Here is a 21,241-nt window from a genome sequence, read left to right as displayed (position 1 = left end):
TTTATCAACTGTTTCTATAGAATTCTCTTTTTATGTCTCATTCACAGTGGAAAAACAATACTATCAAACAAAATCATTATTATGCCACAAGCCAGATTAGATTCCTATGTTCATTATAAAATAACTATCCATTTTTTCCAGGCTTGGGAATATTACAAAGTCTTGAAGATCATGAGATGAAATTTATATTAAATTGCACACTTCCATTGTTAAACAGACCTTTGATATCTGACTATCAAAGAACGATTTTCCCCCAAAATCTTAGTTTTTCAGATGTGTCTGTCGAACAAGCCTAACACTGTATTATTTGGGATGAAATTGCTCCCGATTGTAAAACAAGCAAACACCGAAGAATTTCAATTCTCTGACCATGAATATGTGTGAATTATGTAGGACAAATAGGTTGCACTGCAGTTATCGTTTCTTACTCCTAGAATCGATTGCCACCCCTTAAAGCGCTAATTCTGGAAAACCTTCTATAACCTATTAGAACCAGCCCAAGCCGATGAACACTACAAGTCCCATGATGCAAAGCAGATGCCCTGAACTCTATTGGCCTTAGTTCCTCTTGGGAATTGTCACCTTCTCATCACCTGTTGGGAAAACTAGGTACCGTAGCCTCAAAATTTATACAAATAAAGCTGAGGCCGAGAAAGAAGAATTCTTACCACGAAAGCAGGTTCAAGCCAGCCGCCAAGACAGCCCTGTCCCAACTCCAGCTGAAGCCTCCAGGGGCGGTGCCCTCGTGTGCCGTCACTTCCGGTAGCGCTGCTCGCCCCGCCCAACCTCTCCCTTCATAGCTCGGGATCTAGGGTCTGCGGAGGGGCCGAGGCCGGCTGAGTCGTCTAGCGGCTGTTTTCAGTGTGTCGGGACATGTGAGACCACTGGGCGGTGTGGGTGGGGACTGAGAGCTTCGGAAAAAGTGGGTCGGATTTAACCTTCATTGGAAACGTACCGAAGTTGGACGGCGGAGTGGGCTCAGGTAGGGGCAGGACAGCGGACGCTGTCCCTGGCGCTCAAGCGTTGACACCTGCGCCCCACGGCTGGCTGACGGGAAGCGGGCGGAGGGGCACCGCAAAGTCCCCAGGCCACCGCAGACACTCTGCGGGGTTCTAGGCGGGGGTGCGACTGTCGTGGGACTGCAGGAACCCCGGGAGCTAGGTTGTAACGCTCGCCGAACCCAAGTCCCACGGCCTGCTCAACCAGCGACCGGACACTGGTGCAGGCAGCCAGCGCCTTGCGTCCCCACTTTTCTCTAATTGCCCACTTCTGCCGCCCAACGTGTTGTCGCAGCTCAGCCCTGCACCTGCCAGAGGGTTTCTAGGGTCGGTCTGGGCTCCGGGGCGAAAGCACAAACGCTGCTGCTGAGCCTGTTTCCGTAAGTTGGGTAGCGCCCCTTTGCGGTAGCATCGCGGGAGGTGCATCCTCGTCCAGCACGGCTGCCTCAGGTAACCGCGTGGCGGAGCGCGGGGCCGTCCGCTGGCGGGGGGGCGGGCAGGGACTTCAGACAGCACCGAGGAGCGCTGGTGAATCATGTATCTTGAGGCTTTGAGGATAGGGAAGACTGCCCAGAGCCACGTGCTGTGGTAAAACTCTTATTTCAGCATCTTTGCAAGTGCTAGCTATTCATTTCCTGCTTTTTTCGCCGGCGCAATTATATAGATGTAGTTGGATAAGCAGACACGTTGTCACGTCACTGGTCTGTAGTTAATACGACTTCTTAGTTTATTACTTAACAACTTAGTGGTAAACCTTTTCTTCTTCGTATTATTACAAAATTATTTTGAGATAGATAAACTAGCCCTGTTGACAACAGAAGTTATGAGTATATAAGTTGTAAAGTTGTTAAGTACCCTTAGTTTATGATATCGCAGAATCAGTGATTATCTGGAAATTGAAGAACATTTAAACTTTTAATCATTGCATCTTGTTGGAAGTAAGTTTAATGTCCATTTGGGTTTTATTTGATTAATTTGGACAAGTTTTTTTTCCAAATGCATTGCTATTTGTAGGTCTAAACTTCTGGTTCACTGTTTTTCCTTTGGTTGATTCTTTAGAGTTTCACTAATTGAATCAAAATGTGATGTGAATAATTTTCCTGCCCTTCCCTCCTTCCCTCCCTGTGCTGTATATAGTACTGCCAGGACTATAAACAGAAAATAAAACCCGAGGAAGGTTGAAATGAACATTACAGAAATCTATCATAGAGAAATAGAGGGAGAGTGGAAGAGTGTTAAGAAAAAGAGTATGTAGTTCTGCTCTCTTACCTTGCAAATGAGAGTCCTTAGAGATGATATTTTGCAATTAAAGAAAGATTTGAGGTATGTTTTCATTTCAGATAAAAGAATAGAGTGTCATAAAATTAAATGGATATGAACATCGTATTTTGTTTTGGGTAATGCTTCTGATTGAGGACCAGTCTTTCAGTATGTTCTTCTCATTTTTAGATAGTAATTCCCAAGAAGAAAATAATGGATTGCCCATCAGTTGCTCTTTAAGTGTTTGGACACAGCATTGTGCAGGATTGTTGCAAAGCCGGGAAGAAGATGGCAACCCCTTACGTGCCAGTTCCTATGCCCATAGGGAACTCTTCTTCCAGCTTTACAACCAACAGAAACCAAAGAAGTTCTTCTTTTGGGAGTATATCAACAAACTCAAACTCTTCCAAAGGCCAGTTAGAAGACTCAAATATGGGAAACTTAAAACAGACAAGTGTACCTGATCTAATGGATGGCAGTCCCCTCGTTAGGACTAAATTTACAAATGCAAATTCTTCCATTGAGTATTCTACTAGACCAAGAGAAACTGAAGAACAAAATTCTGAACCTGTGAATTTGGAAGATAGGCCTTCTACACCTACTATTTTAGGTTACGAGGTGATGGAAGAAAGAGCTAAATTTACTGTGAGTATTGACTTTTGCTGCACACCACTAGAAAGTGGAAGATTGACTCAGCTGAGTTCTTTACCTGTGGTAGATGGATTAAAGTTAGCTTGTACTTGTAATTTCTCGAAGATAGAATTCAAGTGGTTTTTACACTCTAAATTCTGCCATTGTAGTAAACTTTTGTCTTACTTGAGTGATTGTCACAAACCCGACATACTTATGAAACTAGTACACAGATCAAGAAACTACATAACTGGCATCCATAACCACCACCATGCTCTCCTTCAGTCAGTACCTGCTTTCCTGATAGCCTACATTAATTTTGTATTTTACATAAATAGAGTCATGGAGTATGGTCTCTTTTCTTTAGCATTTTGTTTTTAAGACTCCTTGACCTTGCATGTAATTGTAGGTAGCTCATTTTTATTACTGATACTATTCCTTTACATGAATATTTACCATTTTCCTGTTGATGAGCACTTGGATAATTTCCAACTTGGGGCTCTTACAAATACTGCCACTATGAACCTTTTAGTGCTTGTCACTCATTAAACACCTGGACACATTTCTGTTGATACCTGCCTAGGAATAAAATTACTGGATCATATACCAAGTTTATAAGATACGAACAATGTACCACAGTGGTTGTACTAATTTATACTCTTGTAAGCAGTGTATGACAGTTCCAGTTACTCCACACCTTCCTAATATATGGTATTTTTCCATCTTTTTTGATTTGGGCTATTCTCATGGGTAGAATGATATCACATTGTGGTCTTAATTTGCATTTTTAATGACTAAATAAATTGAAGACATTTTTGGCCATTTGGATAATCTCTTTTGTGAAGAGTCTGTTCAAGATCTTCATTAATTTTCCCATGAGCAAGCCTTTTCCACTTTAATTTGTAGTTTTCTATGCATCTGGAAATAAGTCTTCTTTTAGGACAAGTATGGTGACTATCATCTCATTCTCTGGTTTTCCTTTTCACTTCCTTAATGATGCATTTGATTTAAAAAAAGGTTCTTAATTTTAATATAGTCCAATTTATTAACTTTGTCTTTTTTTTATTATTGTTCAAGTACAGTTGTCTCCATTTTCCTCCCACCGCTGTCCTTCACCCCCACCTCCCACCCTCAATCCTGCACCCCTTTGACTTTGACCATGTGTCCTTTGTACATGCTAACTTTTTCTTATGTGGTCGGCACTTTTTAAAATCTACCTACTCCCGCTAAAAAATGTTCTGTTTTCTTCTAAAAGCTTTATTGCTGTACCTTTCATTTTTAGATCTGTAAACCATCTGGGATTTTTTATCCATAGTGTGAGGTAACAGTCAAGGCACATTTTCACACAAGTGATCAGATTTTTATTGAGAAGACCACTCTTTCTCCTCTGCCTTCACACTGTTGCTTATGACATAAATCAGATGACCATAAATATATGGGTCTGTTTCTGAGTTCCATTTTTCCCTCCTTTATCAATTCTACAGTCTTAATCATTAAAGCTTCTTCATAGGTGTTGATATCTGGCAGCCTGTATACTCTAATTTTATTTTTCAGAATTATCTTGGCTGTTCTTGACCCTTTTCATTGGGATTATATTGAACACAGACTAATCTTTACAAAACTGAGTTTGAAGTCTGTGAACTTAGTTTGTATACTTAAATCATTTGCTTTTTATAATGATGCAATGTAATTTTCAGAGCATAGGTCTTATACCTTTTGGTTAGATTTATGTCTAAGTATAGATGTTGTTTGATGTTCTTGATATCTTTTTTCTCTTTGTTCTTTGCTAGTTTAAATATATCAGGCTTGTATGTTTATGTATCTAGCAACTTTGCTGAATTCACTTATCATTTGAAATAGCTTGTTCTTTGTGTTTTCTTGAGGTCAAGTTTATATGTCTATGCTATTTCATGCTGCACCCTTAGGACAGTATGGAAGGATGCCCAAGTAAAAAATTACTGAGAAATTTATGAAGAGACAGACTTTACTATTAAATTATCATAAGTGATGATGTGTTAAAAAATCTGAATGAACCTGACGTTTTTTAAGAGTGATTTTCAAAATAACACACTAGTGGCACAGCTCCTTGCATTGACCTGCCTTCCTTTTGAAGGAATGAGTGTTCATCAAGGTGGTATATGTGAAATGCAAGTTCATAGGTAAGTTTAAGGCAGTAGTATATAAAGTCTTTCAAGACATCATAGAAGAGGAGGTAAATAACAGATATGAGGTTAGTTGTGTTTATTTTTTCATTAATTTAATATTTGAGTACCTGTTGTTATCATATACTAGTATCTTTAACCCCACTTATGATTATCTTAGATAATCATACCTAAGGTATGATTATCAGGACTTTCTGGATATTTTAGAGGGTATCCAAATGGTCTTCCTTGTTTTTGTATGTTACACGGATTCATGTTTAACTCTTAATAATTCTCCCCCTTAAAAGCTGAAAGAGAAGTCTATAAGGGAGAAAAATCGAATCTAATGGTATAGATGGCCTGCAGTCCCTTTATAGTCACAGCATAACTCCATTTGGACTAGTCATATTTCAGAGGTTTAGTAGCCACATGTGGCTGGCCTGCAGCTCTACTGCTACAATTGAAAGTTATTGCATAGCTGACTTCAGGAAAACAAGTTGCTCTTTAAGAGTTTCACTCATGCAGCAAATATTGTTAGGGACTTCATAAATGCCACGTATTTAGCTTAGCCCAAAATGCTATACCAGAAACTACCGGTTTTGCTTTGCAGTTCTGTTACAAATACTACATCCTCTTAATAAATTCTAAAATTATAATTATAAAAATAAAATCTAGTTTTTTTCTTATAAACTTTTAAAAATATTGACATGATTCAGACAAGTTTTTTTAAATTTAATAGACTAGATAATTGTGCATAATTACAGAAATGTAAACTTTTATCTAATGTGCGTATTTTTTAGCTTGTATTTCAGCCTAGAAGATTAAATCATCAAATTCAAAACTGCTTTGTAGTATTGAGTTTAAAAATTAAATTGATTGTGTAGGACACAAGTGGCTATTTTTCATGCATGAGTGATTCTTTTATCAGTTCTAAAGTATGTGGCATAAAATATATTTTGGAAGCTTGATAAGTTTATTTATTGTTCCTGTGCACCAAAAAAGGCATTTTGGCCCAAATTTGTCATAGTCTTGTGTCTTAAGAAAAAAATCTTGCTTTTGGTGCCTATATCAATTATTTGTATATTTCATGGTCTAAATGATCTCTGATATTTTTTCACATAATAATTGCTACATTCTAGATTGTCAAGTAGAAATTTTTTAAGTATTTGATTTGAATTTTTAAATATCTTTACATATTTTTTAACCTTTCCCAATCACAGGTATATAAAATTCTAGTAAAGAAAAACCCAGAAGAAAGTTGGGTAGTTTTCAGAAGATACACTGACTTCTCTAGGCTTAATGATAAAGTAAGTACTTTAACAAATCTAAAACTGACTTTTCAGTTTTGAATTGTTATCTGTTCCTGACAATTTTGCTCATATAGTTGTGTTTTTTCTTCCTTGTTAATTATTTGTATGAAGTCAAGTATTTGCTAGTTCCTAGGAAAATTCACTATTTCATTTCATTTTAGTAGTTTAAAATTCCTTCTTTACACATAACTTTTTTTTTAAAGTAAGAGATGTGAAAACCTTAAAATTATTGACAAAGTATAATTAAAGCACACTCTGCTTATGAAAGCACACTTCTGGTGTGATTTGGGTCGGCTCAGCTGGATTTGCTGCTTAGGGTCAAGACACAGTCAGCATTAAGCTGTTGGCTCCGCTGGGCTCTTATCTGGAGGCTCTGGGAAAGAATCAGCTTCCAGGCTCATTCAGCTTGTTGGCAAAGTTTACTTCTCTTGGTTGTGATACCAAGGTCCCTATGTCCTTGCTGGTTGTCAACCAGAGGTTCTTAGCTCGAGGAGCCTGCTCTACAGTCCTTACACAGGGCTCCTCCATTTTCAAAGCCACCAAGTCCAGTCCTTGAGCTTGGAATCTCTGACTTTCTCTTCTGCCATCAGCCACAAGGAAGCTCTATTTTAAAATGCTCCTGTGATAAGATTAGGCTCACACAGATAATCTCCCTATCTTAAAGTCAGCCAGCAATAACCCTAGTTATATCCGAAGAATGCCTTTTGCTGTGAAAGGTGAGAAAATTACACAGACAATACCAGGAGCAGAGGTCCCCGGGTCATCTTCGGAGGCTTATTTATAGAAACATCTATATGCCTATTATGATGTCACTTTTTGCAGGAAATGTAATGTTTTAATGTAATGAAATATGGAAACTAGCATTTATTAAGGTTATTTTAAGCTGTATAGTTTTGTAATTGTACTTTGTTCAAAATAAAGTTATTGATTACCCATAATCCATAATATGAAGTACCCATAACATGAACACTTAAAGAGTTAATTGAGGGGGGGAGAATGTCTAACTAGGCATGGGATATTTACATTTTAAAGCTCAAAATTAATTTCGTAAAAATTTCTATTCATGGCTTTTATTATTCTGACAAAACATTATGCTTTATATATTTTTTAAATTTTATTTTATTTTTTTTAGATTTTTAAAAATTTATTTATCTTTGGAAGGGAAGGAGAGAGGGAGAGAAATGTCAATGTATGGTTGCTTCTCATGTGACGCCTGCTGGGAACTGGCCCCTGCTGGGAACTGGCCTGCAACCCAGGCATGTGCCCTGACTGGGAATTGAAGCGCGATCTTTTGGTTCGCAGGCCTGTGCTCAATCCACTGAGCTACACCAGCCAGGGCTTATGTTTTATATTTTTAGTTAACATTTTATTCTGTGAGTTTTTCCCTTTTGTCAGTCTTTTATTACCTTGCGATATTTAGTTTTACATTTAAGAACAGAAATGTGACTATACATGGTTTTATTTCATTCACCCACTTATAGAACTTAGACTATTGACTGCCTATAATGTAGTAGGCACTGTGCTAGACAGAGATGCACAGGAATCCCTGTGCGAGACAGGAATAAGGCAGAATCATCACTGTGTAGTGAAATGTTTTTCAACCTCAGCTATACTTTGGACTTACCTGGAAGGCATCTTAAAATTTGCAATGACCAGTCCACACCCCAACTAATTAAATCAAAATCTGCCAAAGGTAGGATATAGTCATTAATGTTTTTTAAAGTTCCTTGAGTGATTCCAGTGTACAGCCAAGGTTTAGAATCACCAGTCCAATAAGAGAATCCGAAATTAAATAAACATTATTTACATTGTGATAAATGTCATTTAGAAATAAATTAATGATTTGAGAATTTGTGGTAGATTGTCATTTCTGAAAATGTTCACAGCAATATTTTCATTCCAATATGCTCTTCTAGAATCTTGCCCCTGACCAAGAAAGAGGTTGAATCTATTTCCCCTCCCCCTTGAACCTGGTTGAGCTGGGAGTAGTGAACCACAAAAAGACAGAAAAAATAATGCTGCCTGACTAGCTAGGTCATACAAAATACACAGCTTCATCCTGACTGTCTCTCTTGGAGGCTCCCCCTTGAAGCAGCCTCCATGCTATAAGAAAGTCCAACTACTCCGTGTTAAGATTATGGCTGACACTCAGCTAAGGTCTCAACCAGCAACCAGCATCATTCTCTACAAGTATGTAGGAGTGAACTTCAGATGATTCCAGCTTCCACCTTCAAATCTTCCACCTGAGTTCCTAACTCATTGTGGAACAGAGATAAGCCATCATCACTATGCCCATAAGGTCCATGGCCTAATAAATGGTTGTTCAGGTCACTGAGTTTTGAGGTAACTTGTTATACAAGTCACCTCAACAGTGACTCAGCAGTTTGGAAAAGTCTCTCCCTAAGAAAGTAAAATTCAAGCCAAACATGCAAAGCAGATCATAAACCAAATGTAAAACCTAAAACTATAAAGTCTAAGAGAAAAAAAATAGAAGAGTATCCTTATAACCTTGGAGGACACAAAGACTTCTTAGATAGGATCTAAAGAATAAAGAAACACACCCCATAAAAGATAAAAATGGATGAAAATTAGATAATATTATAATTTAAAATACATGTTCTGCTAAGACTGCTAAAAACCAGGCCACAGTCTGAGAGGAAATATTTTTCATATGTATATCTGACAAAAGATATCTATCTGAAATATATAAAGAACTCTTACAACTTAATAAAAACATAATTCAGTTTTCTTCTAAAATATGAGAGGTCAGAAGATTTGAATAGATAATTCACCAAAGAAGATATGCAGATCCAAATAAGCACATGAGAAGATAGTTAATATCATTGGGTCAACAGAGACATGCAAATTAAAGCCACAGTAAAACACTACTACACACCCACTAGAATGGCTAGTATTAAAAACGCTGACAATGTAAGTGTTGTCAAGGAGGAGGAGCCACTGTAGCTCCTATGTATACACAGCTGGGAGAAGTCAAGAAGTAAATCAAGGCATAAAAAACTTGGCTGGATTTGATTTGATTTTAAGCTTATTTTATGAACATTGTACCTAGTCAACAGGATAGATTTTGTAGAATTGATATAATGGAGTTTAACAATGTATATTGTTTTTTCTTTTTCAGTTAAAAGAGATGTTTCCAGGCTTTCGATTAGCACTTCCACCAAAACGCTGGTTTAAAGATAATTACAATGCCGACTTTTTAGAAGATAGACAATTAGGATTACAGGCATTTCTTCAAAATTTAGTAGCTCACAAGGACATTGCTCACTGGTATGTAACAACTGAAATAAGAGATTAAAATGCATTTCAACAGCTAGTTAAAACCAAAGCGTAAATCTAGGACCCCAGTTATTCAAAGTGAACAAAAACTATAAAACAAGTATAAAATTGTTTGTCCTCTAACAAACACTGCATGGGATTTTCTTCCTTTTTCTCAGTAAGAACTTTATTTGGTGTTTGATTTGTATTAACACTTAAAAAAGTCAGTAAAGTTAAAAATTTAGTGTACCATATTCACACCACTCAAATGTTAACTTGATTTCAGGTTTTAATTTTTTAGCTATCATTTAAACAAGTGGCCCTCCTATTAGATATTTGGTTAATACAATACTACATTATTTGAGAGTAATATTTTTTATATTTTTCCAAGTAATGCAAAAATATGGAAATTATGAAGTTGAGTTAATTTATTTAGAAGGTAAAGTGAAAATACCAAAAATCATTTTAAAGGGAAAGGATCTGTGTGGCTTTTTTGCTTCTGAATATCTTTATAAGAAAATTGCTTTATGACTTAATATCAGCTGAATACCTAATTTAGGAACTTTATCAGATAAATCTATATTTTGAAATATTAATAGAGCTGAAAGGCAGCAATAGCATATCTTGATACCTATGTCTGTAATTTTCTTTAGCAGTTTTTCACATACAGATGGAAAACAAGAAAACTGACCTATCTCACTTTATCTGTCCTTTATTCTCAGTGTTTTTCTCTATATTGCCTATGTTATACATAACACACGCTTTGCATATACATCTTGGTCCTTGATGTGTACTGCCTAAGCTTGATGGCTGCTTGAGACTCTGCCCACCATCCTCATTTTCCTGTATGAAATGAACTATGATCCAGACCTCTTCTCTTAGCTTCACATTCACATATGCAGTTACCTCCTTAACATCCCTTTTTGGTATGTCAGTGTGACCTAAACCTAAAACAGATTTAAAAGCTTACTCTCTAGACTTGCCAAAAAAATTCAATAGCGTCATATACCTGGAACCCCTTATTCCTTCCTTTACATTTTAAATTTCACTCAGATCTATCTGCTTTTCTCTATGCCTGCTGTCAACCTATTCTAAGCAGTTATCTCACCTTGATTATTGCAGAAGCTTTTCCACTGGTCTTCCTCTGATGTGAGCCCCTAGCTCATGGGGTTCCTGGCATTGTGAGTGAGATATGAGACAAATTCACACAGGCTTCTGAGTCCTGTGGAAGAAAAGAGATCGCACAGCCACTCTCTTAAGAGGAGAGCACGCTGACCCTTGCCTTGACAGACTTTTAGTGCTTTTTTGGGCACATTACATTGAGAATGGTCTTCATTTACTATGCACAGGTTCATTTTAGGTGTTATCTTTTACAGAAAACAAAGGAGAGGATGCCACTAATCACATCACAGTAGAAGGATATTTGCAGATGCAAAGGGAAAAGTTGTTTAACTGATTACACTCATCCTTGGAAGGTTTAGCATAGATTTTAGGAAGTTACTTCAAAGATATGCAGTAAATGTTTGCAGCCCCAATTCAGGATGAGGGAGTTTTAGCAAAAAGCAAGTTTCAAAGCGGCCTAGGTACAATGCAGACCTGATTCCCCAGGGGAGAACCTATCTATGGGTGTGGGTCCTGTCTGGGCCTATGCCACACAGAATGGTCTCCTATAGTTCCCACCTTATTTTTAGTTAGAACCACTATAGATCCCACAAAGCTTGCTGCTTGCTTGTCTGTCGCACAGCCCTGTGAAAACGATTCGCAAATACATCAAAGTACACAGAGCATTGTTATAATCTGTAAGCAACCAGTGGTTCCAAAGACCCACATTCTCAGATTAAGCCCATCGATCATTGTCAGGCAGAAATCAAATACGTAACTTTCAAAGAACTCCAAGGGCCTATTTTGAGTCAGGGTCAGATAGCTAAACGGCCATAAAATTCTGGGGAAACAAACGCATTTCAGGCTTGGGCCCTTATTTAAACTGAGGGTATTAGCAAAGTAGGTTTCATAGGATTTTATGCTTTATCTCTTAGGCATGATTGCCCCAGGGAACCTAGCCTTTCCAGCACAGGGCCGCACCCACCTCCAGCATTGTTTCAGGCTTAAGTCAGGCAGGGGAAGTAAGGCAGCCAAGAGATTTGGAGACTTACTGCAGACAGAATGAAAACTCAGGCTATGTCAAAGCCAAGGGGCAAGGGTCCATCACCCCCTTTTTTATAGCCCCCCAAGTCCTTCCCTGAGGGCCCCCTTGTGATCATGCCTGTCTTAGGTCATCTCTCCCTTGAGGAATCTTACCTGTCACTGCCTAACCGATCATGCACTGGGGGCCAGGCAGGGTGAAGTAAAGTGGGCAGAGATGGTGCTCCGGCCAGAGAGATATAAGCCTGGTCTCCTCAGTGGCATAGGGTCTCAAGGTCTCTCACTCAACCTTAGCCATAGGAGGTTATAGCTTCTGAAACCAGGCAAAGCAGTTCCCAATATCTGATATCCCCCATTTTTGTTTGTGAACGCAATTGTACTTGTTAAGCCTGTGGAACCTACTATTTTCTTTTCCCAAATGTGATCTCAAGAAAACCTCCATATACATCATTAAGCACAAATAAGGATTAAAACAAGGAGGCATCCAAGGGCTGCCATGACCCAAACTCGTAAATTCAGTCTATTGAACCAGTTTTTAGGTTCAATGTAGTTTGAACCTAAATCTACAATTCAGCCATTGTAGATTATCGTTGAGGGCCTGAAACACTTTTTGTTTGATAAGGCCTTTGCTCAAGCATTAAGAGCCTTGATCCCCCACCCCCCCGTGTTGGGGACATGCCTAAAGGGAACATTATGGGGCACCAGGGGGTTTTCTCCCTCTGCAGGAGGTGCTTGAGCCTCAGCCCCTGTCATTGGGGCAGGCCCCATCCTCCTCCATTGGTGGACCCAGGCCCAGGAGTAACGGTGTGAGTGTCCTTTTTCCTTCTAGTTGTTCAGGGTCAGCTTGGCTATGTAGTCTGTCAGTCAGTTGGTTCTTTGCTCCAGGTAGTGGTGCTTGGTGTCTGTCCCACTCATGATAAGGCTTTACTCTTTTGGCTGGTACCCAGACAGGACCTGTAGGAATGGAAACACACATACCCTCTTCCCCAAGTTAAGAGGTCTACAGGGCCTCCCCAAGAGCCATCTGCCAGCAGATCTCTATATAAAACCTGAAGATAAGCTGACTTTGGCTCTTTCTTCTGAAAATGTTTCTTAATTGAAGTACAGAGTGATTCAACACAATTTAGAAAAGTATAGGTAAACAGGGCTAGCATAATCAAATTTGGGGGGGAAGGACTCATGACTCCCCTTTTTATGTTTTTAAAGAAGATTTCTAAAATTATGATGAGCCTGTTCTACAATTGCCTGACTGGTTGGATTGTAAGGTATTCCTGCTTTATGTTGGACATTCCAGCACTGAGGAAAAATCTTATTAGAATGGGCAAGGTATACAGGGCCATTTTCAGTTTTAATTTGCTGAGGCCATCCTAAATGACTAAAGGCCTCAAGACAATGGGCTTGTATGTTTTCAGCAGATTCTGCTGTGAAAGCAAATGCATGTAGGGCAACAGAGTAAGTATCAATAGAAATGTGAATGTATTTGAATTTTCCAAAGGGAGAGTAATGAGTGACATCTGTTTGCCAAATTATTGGAAAACTTAGTCCTTGAGGATTAACTCCTGTAAATGGGGGTGCCTTGCTAAGGGTTTAGCAATCAGGACAGTCTTTAATTGCTTAGATTGGAAAGACTGCTGTTTCTGTATGCTGTAGTGAGTTTAAGCAGCAAGTTAATTGCCCTATTGTTCTCAGGACCTGGTAGTTCCTATGTTCAGAGTTTTCAAGGAAAGTGGGAAAGATGTATGGGGGTGCTCTGCTTAAATATGTTTTAGACCAAAATGGATATGTGCCAAGGGCCTTTTGTGACTCAATTCACTAACTGTTCCCTCCTAGAGAATAGCCAGTTCTTCCCCAAGGAAATGATCAATGTTTACAGGTACTTTGTTAAAAAATGGCACTTAGTCTTCTACCGAGAAGGGCTGGTTCTTCCCAGGAAACAGTATACCTTTATTTCAGTTTTACAATAAAGGGTCATGGCTCCAACATAAACAAGGAGGATCCTTAATATTTCTTTAACATGTCACACCCCTCATCCCACTTAAAGCATGCTTTAGATTGACAAATTTATAAACACATTCATAACTTTCAGAAACAGTTTTTTCTCCACTGGCAAATACATTTACCTTTCTGTTGTTGTTGTTAATTCTTTTTGATTACTGCATTCCTGGAGTGTGCTCAAAAGTGAGCTGTCTCACTATCCAGTGCCCTTGACAACTTTAGGGAGGCTGGAGAAGAGGGAGGGAGGATACTAATCTTGGCACAACTTGTTCTGAGGACCGAAGCAGTCCCTGGGCCTTCAGAAGGATGATCCAGCGTGGTTAAAGATTTTCCCATTGTTTTTCTTCCCACTCTTTTTTACTGTCTGAGGGAAGTGAGATCTTTTTCCTTTTTCCTTCTTTAAACAATCAATTTAAATTTTTTTCTAAGTAGAATCCTTATGATATAACAACATTAGAGATCTTTATTTACTGGAGGTTTAGCAAAATATTTTGAGACTGAGCTGTTCTTTTCAACAAACAAAACTCAAGCAAACCAGTGTTTTCAAATTAAATCCTCTAAAAGAAAGAGTTAGACACTAACCTTACAATCTTATCCTATACCACCTGGTGTTATTTCAACTTCTGCCCAACTTTTTCCTAAATAACTAATAACTAAGTCTAAAGATCCCTTATCAGGGAGACATTCAGCAGCCCTAAAAAGCTACTGAACTAGCTTAAAACATTGCTCTTATTCCTTAGAGGACCAGTTCCCCATGGTTGAGGATTTACAGAAACCTTTAAAGAAATTCTTTAACAAATAAAAGAACCTTTTTCTGAAATTCCTCCCGCCGCAAGTTTGGCAGTTACAAAACCAGTCTCAATTTTGTTCTTTCTCCACCTGTACCTTTAAATCCTTATACAGGCGAATGGAAGGATAAGGCAAAACTGAAGGGACCACGGCTTAATAGAAAGAATTTGCTGAGATACTTGTAAATTGTCCTGTAACTAGTTGATGTTTTTAAAGCAGATTAAAGGGGAAATCTTTGCTCTTTCTCCCAAGCCTAGACCTATTTGGGGGTTGTGCCACAGGGATGGGCTTGTGAGTATTTTTACAGTGTGCCTCTCATTGCGTGGACTTTTGCTTGCAGCTGGCAAGAAACCTAGTGTTCTGACCCTGTCCATGTCCCAGCAATCCTCTCATGGGATTCTTTATTACAGCGAGCACCCTTGTGGCTCTTAACTGCTTGACCTGTGCCTGCAAGATTGCAGCAAATACTTGGGAGAGAGAACAAGGCTCCTGGTTAGTAAAGAAGGTGCAAATGTAAAGCTGTCCCAAGAGAGGGCAACTTAGGAAGAAAACCCTTTTCCTCTGAAATCCAACACACCCTACCACCTAACCAAAATCACTCAGTGTTTTTGGCCCATACCTGGGATGATGCGTGCATTCCAACCAAATTGACTTGTTGTCCACAATGACAGCCTGTAGCCCTGGGTCTCTGTTCCTAGGCACCAGCTCTTAGGGTCTGAGAGGTTATGGATGAGCTATGAGACAAATTTAGACAGACTACCGAGTCCTGTGGAGGAAAAGGGACAGCTAGGCAACTCTCTCAGGGGGAGAGCACCCCAACCCTTGCCTTGACAGACTTTTAGTGCTTTTTGGGCACATTACCTTGAGAATGGTCCTCATTTACTATGCACAGGTTCATTTTAGGTCGTTACCTTTTACAGAAAACAAAGGAGAGGATGCCACTAATCACATCACAATAGAAGGATATTTGCAAATGCAAAGGGAAAAGTTGTTGAACTGGTTATACTCATCCTTGGAAGGCTTGGCATAGATTTTAGGAAGTCATTTTAAAGATATGCAGTTAATGTTTGCAGCCTCAATTCAGGGTGAGGGAGTTTTAGCAAAAAGCAAGTTTCAAAGCGGCCTAGGTACAATGCAAACCTGATTCCCCAGGGGAGAACCTATCTGTGGGTGTGGGTCCTGGATACCGGACATTGCTTTCCACTGGCCTTTCTGAGTGGGAGCTAGGCACACACTATGCAGAACGGTCTCCTATATTTTATGCCAACACCAAGAACTTGGCTTTGATCCCCCTTGCTAGAGGACAATAGATGGGTTTTAATCCTGGTTGAAAATAAAACATTGGTTTTTAAAGTACTGTTCTGGGTTAGAAGGAATAAGCCTAAACACCTGGACACAGTGAGCTAAGCGCAAGTAGGACAGAGACAATCAAGATCTAAACTAGGACCCCATAGCAAGGCAAACGTGACCTTTGCACCCATGAGCCAGCTCCTCCTATACCATGACCCTCACTGCCACCAGCCTTGATCCACAATGCGCTTTCCTCAGGGTGGTGTTTAATGCCATTTTTTTTGTATTCTTTCTTAACTAGTGAAGAATAATAAAGAGAAATATTAACTGATACAACATTTCTATCTGAAATCCCTCAATAATATTTTCACACAGTGATTATTGTACCTAATTTTGTTCTGACAAAATTGGTATCTAGTATTTTTGGTATAATTTTTTACTTAATTCTTCATTGAACTCTTAATAAATTGTCAGCATTAGTTTTGGGGTGGTTATTTAAGTATAACATTTAAGATAAAGAGCACATTTAGCTATTAAACTACTGGTCTTTTTTTAAAATTATGAAATATAAACTGATACATACCTGTGAAACAAAAACAGGAAAATAAAGCAGTAGTAGAAGGTGAAGTTTCACTGGGTGAAGCAGTTTTGTAAGAAGTTTGATAGTACAGTAAACTCTTAAATACTTTTTCAAGAGGATTAAAGGAAGAGTTTAAGTTACAGTACACATTTGCTGTGATAATAAAAACAGTACTAAGGGATGCTGTGTCTTCTTTTCTTCAGGCCAGATAAGTCAACAACTGATCTTAATTTTATAGAAGAGTTATCTCAAACACCAAATCAGTATTCTAGGGACATGTAAAGAGAATAGAAAGAGCCTTACCTTACCTTTAATTCCAGACTGTTGGATGTTCCCTTAGTCAGGTAATTCTTTCCTATCCAGGTGTTATACTTACCTTTATTATTATCCTGGTCAAATGGAAGCAAAGTATAAAGGATTGAATACAGATGAGAGATTAGGGTCTGTGTTGAACCTATCAGTGAACCAGTTTTAAGGAAAAGAATAAGACTTTTTTAAATGACTTCTATTGAAATTATAGGCTATTTAATTATATAGACTCTTGAGTACATTTGATTTGAATTCACTCAATTTATGTCATACATAGATAGTATATAGGAAATTACAGAGCAGTCATAGCACACATGGCACACATCAGCAGTCAAACATTTATCACATCTAAAAAAAGGTTCTCCAGTCAATTATTTTCAGGCTGGGATATGTGCTTCCTTTTCTGGGGGGGGGGGGAGGGCATCAATTTTCAAGAGAGAAATTGTTTTCCCGAACACTGTCTCCCAGAGATTCTTTTGTGACTCTCTCCTTGGATGAGAGTAGAGCTGGAGAGTACTGACTTTCCTTTTCCAGTTGAGTCCTTTTGAAACAGAAGAAATATATAGTGAACCACTGAAAAAATGTTTTGTAAATCAAAGTTGTAAAACCAGATTTAAATTTCATTCTTAATGCTACAGATTGATAAAAGCAGGGCATAGATTATAGCCTCAGAACTATATTGAAAAGAACTTAGGGAATGCATTGGATTTCATCTGAGTAGAACTCTAGTGAGCCAATAGATGATGAGGATTTTTACACTTGATCTTAGCGAAAAGGCCGAGAAGTGATGATGAGGATTTTTAGAGAAGGAGAATGAAATAGAAAAACCTCTACAAAACCTCTACAAAAAAGATTCCTACAGCTAGGTACATCGTCGACATCACTGTTGATCTTGGGCAGCAGCATCATGCCAATAATTGGAATAATTTGTGAACATAAAAATATTACTAAAGAATGAAGGCATCTGGGTATAAACCATAAGAAAATGTCTCACAGCGGGTGGTCATACACAGAAAGTATTTTAAAAAAGATCATTCTCTTCTTAGGACTTTTTTTTTAGTCTTAAAGGCCATTCATCCAAGCTTTTGTCCTCTCAATATCAAGATAATTTATTTCCTGTTATGCCTTTTTGCCTAATAGATGGTTTTCCAATGTAAATAATGGGTGTGTGGGAAGTATAATATCTAAACTAAATATATATACACACACACACACATATATATGGTGGTCCTGTTCTTTGACCAACTGCAGTATTCTAGAAGCCTTTATTAAAGAGGGAAACAGACCAGGTTGAATGGGGTGAGAGTGAAGTGACTGGCAAGGGGAGAGAGTCCAAATAAACCAAAATATAAGAGAAAAGAATTTAAGGGTAAAAAAAGGCACATGTTTACACTCAGAAGAAATTTAAGAGCTGCCTCTACCATGTGCACTGTGTGACCTTGAGTGGGTCATTTTATCTGTCTGAACTTTGGTATCATTTGTAAAATGGTAAAATAATGTCTATTCTTACCTTACTTGATAGTTGCGAAAATTAAATAAAATAGGATGTGTTGCCCTATGTGTACAACATACTTTGAAAATGTCAGAAAACATGAGGTGATTATGTTAATTAGCTTGAATTCAGTTCATGTTTCACAGTGTATGCATATATTAAATCAAGTTATACATTTTCAGTGTGTATGATTTGTAGTTGTCAATTACACCTCAATAAAGGTGGGAAAAATGTTGATTTTATGAATGTAAAGACCTTAAGGCTTTAAGTACTAAATTAATTTTGTGACATGAAAAGAAAAACAAGGAAAGAAAATGTTAATGTATTATTATTGCTTCTTGGAGAGATGAAATTAGAGAAAATATAACATTGTTGACATATTTTAGGATTATCATGTGTAAAAGGGCTTACATTTATCTTGAATGGTCCCAAAAGCACAACTAAGATTCATGAATTGAGGCTGCCAGGAGAAAAGTCCCAGCTCAGTGAAGGAAATAATTTTCTAGTTTTCAGTTGTTCAAACATAGGATAGAATATTCTCTATTTTTTTAAGGGGTTTATTTATTCTTTTGGCCAAATATGTTAAAGGAATAAGACATGCTACAGATGGTTCCACTTGACCACATTAAGATCCTTTCCATCTCTTTAATTCCCTGATTGTAAATACTCAAGTTTTTTGTTTCCTTGAATGTTTCCTTTATTGCTTACATTGTCAAGATTTTAAAGTCCAGAAATTTGCTCCTCTTTGGGATCTTATAGATTGCTTCTTCACACCACTTATCTATATTAATTGTGGACTTTTTTCTTATTGCTATTGCTCTATATTAATTCATATTTTGGAAAGGGGAAGATTTCACTAAAAACCCCATTTTTCTCTTTATGACCATCCCCTGACATCATCAACCTATGTGGCCCAGTTGAACCCAAAGTCCCCTTCCCTTTTCAGCACAGGTTGACATCTCCTTTATATACTACACTACGAAATTATATTTCTGTCCTCTTAACACCTTAAAAATTAAATATCCACATTTTTGTTTTAACATTCACATACAGTTGTCTCTGTCCGAAATTTCTTTTATAGAGTGGAGTATTTTTGTAAAAAGAGTTTAACTTCCTAAGTTATTCACCTATTTCTGATAACTATATAGTATAAGCATAGGAATACTAATTTCATTATTTCAGAATGTATGGTAATTCAGAAATGGATGGTCAAAATTTTTCCCTTGAACTTCCTAGGCAAATATTTAAGTAAGCTAATATAATAAAAAAGATTGCATGAAAAATCTTTAACTTTTTTCCAATAAGTACTTTTCAGTTAAACTACTTAAGATGAATCCCTCAAAGAAGAAACAAATGAAGTATAAGTTAGAAATAGTATTTGTTCATAACAAGATAGACATTTTTAGACTAGTTCAAACTAACACTTCTTTGAAAGAGATAAAGTATCTATTTACCATTTATATTAATCTCTGTACCATTATTCTGAATTATGTTTTATATCTTGTAGTTTTTATATAACAAATTATCCCTCTCATGTTCATAAGGTCTTAAAAAATAGTTTAAAATCTTTGTATCTTCTGTATATTTTATGGTATTTGGTTGCTTGTATATATCCATATAAACCAACTTTGTTTATTTTAATATATTAGCAGTCAACTTGCCTAAAAGACTGTATAGCTTCAAAGTAACTTCTGCTTCTTGCAGTCTTTTGTAAACTTATTTGTACCCCAGCTAATTTTTTTTTTCCTTTGAAAAGCCTGGCAGTGAGAGAATTTCTTTGTCTGGATGATCCACCAGGTCCATTTGATAGCCTAGAAGAAAGCAGGGTGAGTGCCGTATTACATATCACATGAAAAGAGGAACAAATAATTCAGTACAATAACTACATTGTTCCTATAACAGAATAGCAAACAGCAAAATATTATAATTTCAAACCATGGTAGTTTTGCACAGGGAGATTTTAATATTTGAGTCAAAAGTTTTTTTTAATGAAATGCATATACCTAGTTCAGTGAAAAAATAAAAATTCATGGGTGTCATGCAGTCAGTGAAGCTTTAAAATTAAATCCTGCATTTTATTCTCTATTTTTACTGTTTCAAAGAAACAAAATTATTTGCAAATTTATTTTACTACATCTAGTAGTACTATTTCTATGTTAAAGTATTCTTCCATCTAAGTATCAAAGTCAGGAACCTACAGTTAAAATAAAATTGAAAACTTATTTTCAGAGGTGGAAGTTACTGACTTGTTATCAGTTCGGCTCAAGCTTGATGCTGCTCTGGTTACACTAATTGACGTGTTAAAATGGCCTATTTCTTGAAGCAATTGGCGAGATTATCAAAACAGATTTGGTAATAATAGATTAGCTAGGATTTTTTTGTAACTATTTCCCCCAAATATTTAATGGTATTTAAATGGAACAGATTTAATTAGTAGGTTTGTACTGTTTTCAGTTAAACTGAATCAGTTCTTTGTATTAGAGTTAATACCATAGCTTTTTTGAAGTGAAATCACCATCATTGAAGTAAAATCTTTATCCCTAAAATTTGCTATTTGCCGTTCTATGGTAAATGTACAGTTCATAAATTTAGTAAATTTATGAAGCTGTGCCATAATCCGGTTTTAGAAATTTCCATCACCTTGGAAAAAAATCTACAAGCCATTTTACAATCTACAGTCCCAGCCCCTGACTACTGGTCTGCTTTCACTCTGCAAATTTCCCTTTTCTGGATATTTCATATAAATACAATCACAGTGTGTGTGTATGCCATATGAATCAGTATTCAATTGTGTGATTTTTATATGTACAGGTTTATAACTATATAGTCTTTGTATACATATAAAACATAATTTTTATCTATTTCATTAGAATACTTTTTTATGACAGAACAAGAAGTTTACTTCAGTTCTCTGTAACACCTAAGATATTCCTGGAGCACTAAATCACATAATTCCAGACTATTCATTGCACAATTGAATCCATGATTCTTATACTAAACTTACATTAGCTTCTAATAATACAACCTAA

General features: G+C 37.3%; 1 protein-coding gene across 2 annotated transcripts in view; it reads left to right on the top strand.

The window, feature by feature from the left end:
• The first annotated feature begins 785 nt into the window (after window positions 1–785).
• SNX16 (sorting nexin 16) overlaps window positions 786–21,241 on the top strand; it is a 39,207-nt gene continuing 18,751 nt past the window's right edge. Inside the window, exons 1-5 of one of the 2 annotated variants that reach the window (XM_037141823.2) lie at window positions 786–982; window positions 2,448–2,903; window positions 6,250–6,336; window positions 9,479–9,627; window positions 19,969–20,038. In XM_037141823.2, coding sequence (XP_036997718.1) covers window positions 2,547–2,903; window positions 6,250–6,336; window positions 9,479–9,627; window positions 19,969–20,038 — 663 coding nt within the window. In that variant the 5' untranslated portion in view covers window positions 786–982; window positions 2,448–2,546. The other variant, XM_037141830.2, reaches the window with a different exon arrangement.

The sequence above is a fragment of the Artibeus jamaicensis genome, unplaced genomic scaffold (genome assembly GCF_021234435.1).
Source record: "Artibeus jamaicensis isolate MK-2021 breed Jamaican fruit bat unplaced genomic scaffold, CSHL_Jam_final scaffold_916, whole genome shotgun sequence".
In the NCBI taxonomy this organism is placed as follows: Eukaryota; Metazoa; Chordata; class Mammalia; order Chiroptera; family Phyllostomidae; genus Artibeus; species Artibeus jamaicensis.
Note: the sequence above shows the minus strand (reverse complement) of the source record. Positions and strands in the feature narration are given on the sequence as shown.